This window comes from Oxyura jamaicensis, chromosome Z (genome assembly GCF_011077185.1).
Source record: "Oxyura jamaicensis isolate SHBP4307 breed ruddy duck chromosome Z, BPBGC_Ojam_1.0, whole genome shotgun sequence".
In the NCBI taxonomy this organism is placed as follows: domain Eukaryota; kingdom Metazoa; phylum Chordata; class Aves; order Anseriformes; family Anatidae; genus Oxyura; species Oxyura jamaicensis.
Window position 1 is genome coordinate 37,998,774 of NC_048926.1, and position 7,822 is coordinate 38,006,595.

The following is a 7,822-nucleotide window of genomic DNA, read 5'->3' on the forward strand; positions in this document are numbered from 1 at the left end:
TTGCAAGAAAGCACAGTCCCAAGACTGCCTCCCCAGTCAGAGCTAGTGGCATCTCTGCCTTTCAAGGTGCCTAACACTTTTTATTAGAATGTTGTTTCACAAGTTGGTTGCCCAAGTAGTCTGAACTCTCTCTTTGCTTCTTCAGAGGAGAATAATGCATTGGCCAATGTTAAAATATGATTTTAATGTTGAATTTTGTGCAGGAGATTTTTACACCAACAATGTAAATAACCCAGAATATTCCAAGGGAGGAAGTGATGCAGTGCTATTCAGTCATCTGACAATATTTTTGACAGTTTGAAACTTAAAAAATAAATCATTAAAGTATCATTGCAATCTGAATGCTGACTACCTGAAATTTTTGTCTCCTTGATAACTATTTTCCTTGTGCATGCAAGTTGTGCAAATGCAAACCAATGTTCTTGGGTTGCATACTGTGCAATTTAGTATGTTTTTATTCTTGTTATTTCTTCTTAGCCCCATGGCTTTCCTAGAATGAGAAGGAGCCTCTTTGGGCTCTTGCATGATCGGTTAATCTGCCAATTGATATCTCATTGCAGAAACATTGCTAGTGATGTAGGCACAAGAGGCACAAAGAACACAGCTTGACTTCTGTTGACTAGGCTATATCTGAAGAGGTTCCAGAAAGAAATATTCTGAACATGATCTGAGAATCACAAAGGCAGAAAAAAAAAAAAAACACAACAAACGTAACGAGAGGATTTTTTTCCAGCCACTTTTGAACAGTTTCATTTTAAAGAGTATTTTCAACCATTTGTTATCTATAAGTGATAGATATTTAGTTTGCTCACAGTGATATTTATTATTCAGATATAAAAAGGGCTGTGCTTCTAACAGCTTTCAAAATGATAAGGAAACAAGTTAGGTTGTCTTATTTTCTGAAAACTATTAAAATAGAGATGGTTCAATCCTGATCACATGATGATCAACTGAATTTCTGCATAACAATTAAATATGTTGTAACAAACAAGGTACAGAAATCTGGATTCTCTGACCATGTTTGAGCTTTGACTTAAAAATGATCCCAACCTGCTGTTAAGCCACTCCTTCTATTTATGGAATGTCACTCTGTTTTTAGTGACCAGGCTCCTCTAAGATATTTAAAAGCCTATTTTCACCTGTAAGAAACTCACCAGCTCTTCCTTGCCAACTATGTTACTCTAACAATTAACATTGTTATATTAACAATATCAATTTATAGGGAACAGAAGAAAAAGCATATTACAGGGTTGTACCTTGCTCTGATAAACCTTAATTTCTTCATACGTGTGGGTCTGCCATGCTAGCTGGTGTAGTTCCTCCATTGTATATTGGCATGTCTCCAAATGAGATTTAATGATATTCTGTGCAATTCGATCTGAGAAGAGGAGAATAAAAAATAGCTCACATGAAACATTGTGGTGAATAGAAATAACAAAATGTTGAAAATATTAAGGTTCTTGGAAAATGCAGATTTTCAAAAAAAATAAAAATAAAAATCTTTTCTTTCCAATGATACCTTTCTCTCACTCTCTTTTAAAATATTTCTGAAGATGTCTTTTGTGAAATATTTCAGTATTCAATCCAAAATCAAAAGATGCTTCATAAATAAAGGATGCTTTTGGATGTATATATAAAAATAACAATGGATATTATGAAATTATTTTAATTCTTTCATTCTGTAAGTTATGATGATGATTGATGATGATGATGATTATTATTATTATTAATGTGTTCAAATACATGTTGTTTGGAGACTCTGGTTCGCTGATCACTTCTGCTTACCACAAGTCTGCACAGCTGCCCAAACCTGGCTACTCAGTCCTGACAAGGGCATTTGCATTACCTGGGGATTACTTACATCAGAGAAACAGGAAAATTGTCTCACTTTTCACCTGTTAGGCTTTAGCTGAATCGATTTCTGAATTATCAAGGTGGACATGACCATGGAGACTGGTGTTAGCAGGGTGTGAAAGCTGCAACGAACAGCCTAAGTTTTAGGAGAAGAGAGGCTGGGGAATAGCTCTCACACTCTGTAACAGCACATGATTAAGTTACATTAAAGTTATTCTGAAATCACAGTTTTAGACATTACTGCATATCATGGAGTGCAGGATGCAAGGGGAAGCATTCATTGCTGGCCTGAGAACCTCATAAAATTAACAGTAAACTTCTCAGGGAAGTATTTGAAAGTAGACCTTTGTCCTTTAAGCCACTTGAATGGATTAAAAAGATTTTCCCTCCAAAAACTCCAACATGAATTCATTAGCACTAGAAGATGAAATGTCTTGATAAAGCATGCTCTGGAAATGTGATGATTTCTTATCTTGCAGTTTTGAGCTAACGTAGCTCAGTGCCTCATTCTGAAGACATTGTTTAAACAAAGTAAAAGGTGGACAAAAAAACAGATCTGAAATACTCACTTCAGAGCCTGCACTTATCAGAAAACATGTTCATCAAAAAAGGAGAGGACATTGACAGGGTATTAGCAGAACCTGAGCATGGGAAAAAAAAAGAGCTAGGAGTGTCATCATTTACTCATCCACATCCTCAACAGTTTCTTACAGTGGGTGGATCTGTTGTTTTGGAGTCCCAAAATAACTGTTGCTTTGGCCACATGTCATCTGAATTTAAAAACACTGGCAAGAAGGAAAGCTGAAAAATGAACGTAAACACATATATGCTGTCTGCAATCAGTACTATAGGAGTATGAATTAAAGGGGATTTTTCTGTACTACTGTCACAGGTAATAAGCTAAGAGTTAGTGGAAAGGTGCTGAAGAAAACACAAAAGAGTTCTAGGTTTTTGTACAAAAAAGAGTATTTTCTCCACAGAATCTTTATGGATATCATTTAACAGATCAATGCTGCCTCTAGGTTTCCTGGTGGAAGAACTGACTAGTATAAAGATAACTAAAAGTGTATATCAGTAAGTACAGGAATCTATCGTTCTTCCATGGAAGCATACAAGTCTTACCCCATGGTGGTAAGTCAATGTTCTATTTTGTAGTAAAAACCTTACAGATAAATGGACATGTCAGAATAAATTAAATAATAATTAAACAACAACAACATATGAAAACAAAAACAACAACAAACAAACAAAACAAAACAATAAAAAACCACTGCTTTATAAACACTATATTTCAGATTTTTACCCCCCATATTATTCAATTTAATGTATATTTTTAAAAAAATCTGCTTTCTGTAAACATCATAAACTAGAGTAAATACAATTGTAGAGGTTTAGCTCAAGGTATAGATTTTGTATCTTATGTTCCTGAAAGTATTTAACCAGAAGGAACTGAAGTATGATTAGAACATTTAAACCTTGTATCTAAAACACCAGTGAAAGAAATATAGTTTAAACTTGTATTACACGTTCCCAGACTGAATGGTGGACGATTTTGCTCTCTATAACCACTGGGGGGTCTTTCTGTTTCTTGTGCTTTCTAGCTCATCTCCCCTAGCCTCAGCATTTGCTACACTAGGCTGGAACTATTCATGTTCTTGACAAAAGAAAATACTTGCAATAAATACATCAAATACGTTAATATATTACTGCATAGCCAGATTTTGAATCAGATAACGCTGTCCTGATTGTTGGCCTGATGTGAACAATATGAAGATAAGATCCTTTCATTTTACTGACCTGGAAATGTATTTAATCATCAGTTCTACATCACTGCAAAGACTCCCAGCCCCACTCTTTTTCCTACCATTTACATATTTACCTTGGGATCAAAGAGCTGAGTAGCAATTCATGAACATTCAAGGTTTTGTAGGGATGGCATCCTATACATTTTTTCCTTATGTACTTATGTTAAGCTGACAATAAAAAAAAAATAAATTTAGATGTGTGAAGGCCTAGGGCAATCTCAGCAAGCAGCAGCTCCAAATCCTGAAATCCGAAGAGGAACCAGGTACAAGAAAGACTTGAAACTCTTGAGCTGCAGGCTAGATAAGGCTTGAGTGCATGATGGAAAGGGTACACTGGGTCTCAGGGGAGGGGACTGCTTATTTTGTGTAAGTTGAAGCTGAATGTAAGCTGCTTACATTCAGTGCTGGAGTCCCTGGGAGGTGCCTTATGCAGATATGGCATACATGGGGTGTGCAGTGCTGACATGGTGCAAAAAAAACCAAAGAATTATAAGCTTCTCAGAGGGTTCAGCAACAGAAGATGCAATGCAGGCAAAGCAAAGAATATTACTCTCAAAGGGATTTCAAAGAACAAAAGAGCATAGCCATTTTTTTTTTTTTTTTTTCCCTGTGCCATTTTCAGATCTGAGTTTTTTTCACCCATGTAATTGTAATCAGCACATATCTCACATATCTCTGCAAATCCCATGCAGAAAGAAGTCCCTAAATCATTGGTAATAATGTACTGACATCTAATGTAAACCTGTCCTGTTCTATGGCACGGGTACTGTGCTAAATCCAAAATATGCCACATTTCTGGGAGGAGACCTAGCAGCTTTTTAAGTGTGGTTGGCAACTGAGTTCATTCAAAGAACGGAACAGTGAGGAAGGAAAGCAGCTTACTACAGAGGGCTGTTGCCTTAATGCAGAGGCCACGGCCTCAGACCCATGGAGGTACCCTTCTGGGGGAATACTCAATAGATATGTCCCTTCTGTTCTCCAGACTAAAAGTTTCCATCACAGTTTCTCCACACAACAGGTCTTAAGTCAATTTCATTATTTTCATTTTCATTTTCATTTTGTTGTCTGCCATCTTAAGGCAGAGCTTTCAAGGGTCCCTTCACACCAGGAAGCTGCACAGACACAATTATAACTAGGAATTCTTTTTGGTTGGGTTGCAAGGACTAAGAAAGACATGATTCTTTATGTATGAGAATCAAATTTTGCAGCATTTTCTTTTGTAAGGAACACCTTCTGCAAGTGTTGAGTGAAAATTAATAACTTCAGCCAAAAGGAATTACTAAGCCTGCATGACAGTATACCATCAACATTAACTACAGCTGTAAAGCGCATGATTATTGAAGTTTGTTGCCATAATACGTAAACACAGATGTACACTAGGTGTTACATTTCTCCCCTTTTGTCTGCATACTGGGATTATTATATTAGGGTTATATTTCCTATCATGCAGCATGATCACCTGATACTGCATGACACCCTTTAGGGGTCTGAGAGCCATAGCATATCCTGGCAGACTGACTTTGTCTGGGAAACATGGACCACATGAAATAATGCATTTCCAGCATATATTGGAAGCATTTCCATTAGGTATTTTAGTTATAAATTTGAAGAATTTTTAGTATTGATACCTTGACTTTTTTCATAGAAAACAGTCTATTTTTGTGCAAAAACTGTTTCATTACAAAAAGTCTCTAGTAAGAAGTATTTGCTTCCAGACATGTAAGCTAGAAACAACATAGCTGATCAAGTAAACAGTTAATAGTTATAACCAATATGAGGTCTTGAAAAATTAGAAATATTCAGGCAAGATATATCTTGGAATGATCAATTATATTTTATTTCTGTCCCATATATGCCTGACTAGTTTTCTATAAATATCCACTATATTAGCTGTTAAGTTTCATTTGCTCTTTTTCATTCTGAGAAAAAAGAATAGACATTTTTGGTTCATAATGACTGAATTTCCAAAGAGTTAATATTAAATTGCACCAAAGCAGTCTGTGTGGTAAATACCTGTACTAAACTAAAATGCAAATAAATAAATTAAAAATAAAAAAAATAAAAAAAATAATACAAGATCTGTGATCTTTAAAGAAAACTGATTTTATAGATTCATCCACTGGATTATAGAAATGTCTGCCAGCAGGACTGGTTTCTCAGAACAGATAAGAACAGGAGATTTAACATGTCCTGCTTTCACGGAGAGACAAGAATTTAATTTCAGCATACAGCTCAAGCCCCAAGAGGAGATGTATCCACCAGATCCCAACCATGCCCTGACAAAAGCACTGCAGAAGAGGGAAAACATGCTTGAGATGTTTCAAATGTTCTCTAAAACTTGCTGACTAATGAGAAAGATAGGAAAACTGTGTTCTTCCCCAGTGAAATGGGCAGGAAGTGATTTGGGTCAGCTCCAGAAGAATTGTGGAAGAGGCCAGTACCAGGTGAGCTGCAGGGCTTGGGAAGGCTGTGGAGGTGCTCCCCTATGGCAATGCTGATGGGGCGCTGAAAGGTGCTGGGCTGGCAGGAGGGTGGCTGGATGTGTAGATATAGGCATGACATTTACTGAGAGACAGGCCCACACCATGAAGACTTCAAAACTTTTGTTCCTCAGATTTTCCTCATGTGACAAGATCTTGACAACAGCAGTCTGTGCTTTTTAACAGCCCTGCTGCATGTCGTACCTCCATTACACGCCTCCGATGCCAAAGCTAGTTCCTGAAAGCCTTGCCAATGATTATGGTAAGATAGAGGGGAAAAAAGTAACAGAAAATGAAACTTAAATCAAAAGAAGCAATTTAAGAAAGAAAGACCAGGAAGCAATAACTTGAACTATTCTGTAATCCAGTTTGTAGGAGAAATCAGCAGCACTCAGCGAGACACAGAAATGATGGTGGACAATGAATTAATTGGGATTTTGCAATACAACACTGTAAAATAAAGTAAAATATGTAGAAGAAGATGCTCAGAAGAAGCTGAAAATCATACATCAGGAAGCTGAAAGATTATCTGTCAAAAAAAGATTTGTTCTAATTCAAAAAACAGTTGTGGATTTCTTGAAAGAAATACTTCGTGTATGCCTGTAATTCTATGGTCTGTGAAATGTAACTGATCAGACAAGATAGCCTCAAAGCATAAGACTTGATGGAGACAAAAAAAAAAAAAAAAAAAAAAAGACTGTACAATATGCAGGGGAGACTGGTGACAGAATAAAAATCTACAGAACATGTTCCTGGGTTGGCAGCTCAGTGGAAGCAAATTAGCCTATTAAAGCCGATAACCTGAAAGAGGCCATGTGAAAATATTGATGGGAACCGTCCCGGAGTATAATGACGGATCTCACTGGCACTAAAAGAATTAAATTAAGCTATTAGGGAAAAGCAGCATCTCAGCAGTGAAATGTGGAATATAGGACATAACCAAGATAAGGAGGAGGAAGACCACGAGTGATCAATGTTGCTCTAGCAAAAGAAACAGCTCTTAAATTTGGTCTGGCTTACCTAAAACTACAGGGACAATAAAAATATTTGATTTTGCAAGGCTGGCCTAGTGCAAAAAGCTGCAGCATTGTTAGTGCAGTAAATTCATCCTGATTTCTTAGGGACATGTCACTTGCCCTTTCCCCTGTGTTCAGTTGGGTAAGAGGCCTTAAGTGTGTACATGGTGCCTGTCTATACAGGCTGATTGGCCAGCAGGCCACCACCTTCTGGGGTGGACACAGGCCTGGCCATAGCTTTTCTCCTTCCCTGAGAAGGTCTGTCTTTGTCAACTGCTGAGTAACCTCTTTTACAAAAACTTGTGGGAATGTAAATTTCTGTGGCAATCACTGTGGCAAGTGATTGCCTTTGTTGAGGATGAACAGCAGTTAAAGTATTGGGTGTGAGAAAGTTAAAGAAGTATTGGGTGACAGAAATACTAGACAGACAGGAAGACTGCACAACCCTATTCCACCAGCAAAACAGGCCAAAAGGAAAGAGCAACAGTACACAGGCTATATGCCTCTCAAGCACAACTTTGGGACTACATGTCACAACTTCTAGAATTATGTAGCAAATGAATTATTCTATTTCTAGTTTTGGCTACTCTGCTGGGATCTTTCTTTCTTTCTTTCTTTCTTTCTTTCTTTCTTTCTTTCTTTCTTTCTTTCTTTCTTTCTTTCTTTC

General features: G+C 37.0%; 1 protein-coding gene across 2 annotated transcripts in view; it reads right to left on the minus strand.

Moving 5' to 3' along the window:
- RORB (RAR related orphan receptor B) overlaps positions 1 to 7,822 on the minus strand; it is a 137,626-nt gene that overhangs the window by 12,657 nt on the left and 117,147 nt on the right. For both annotated transcript variants that reach the window (XM_035309938.1, XM_035309937.1), the window contains exon 5: positions 1,257 to 1,378. In XM_035309938.1, the coding sequence (XP_035165829.1) occupies positions 1,257 to 1,378 (122 nt within the window). The remainder of the gene's footprint in view (positions 1 to 1,256; positions 1,379 to 7,822) is intronic.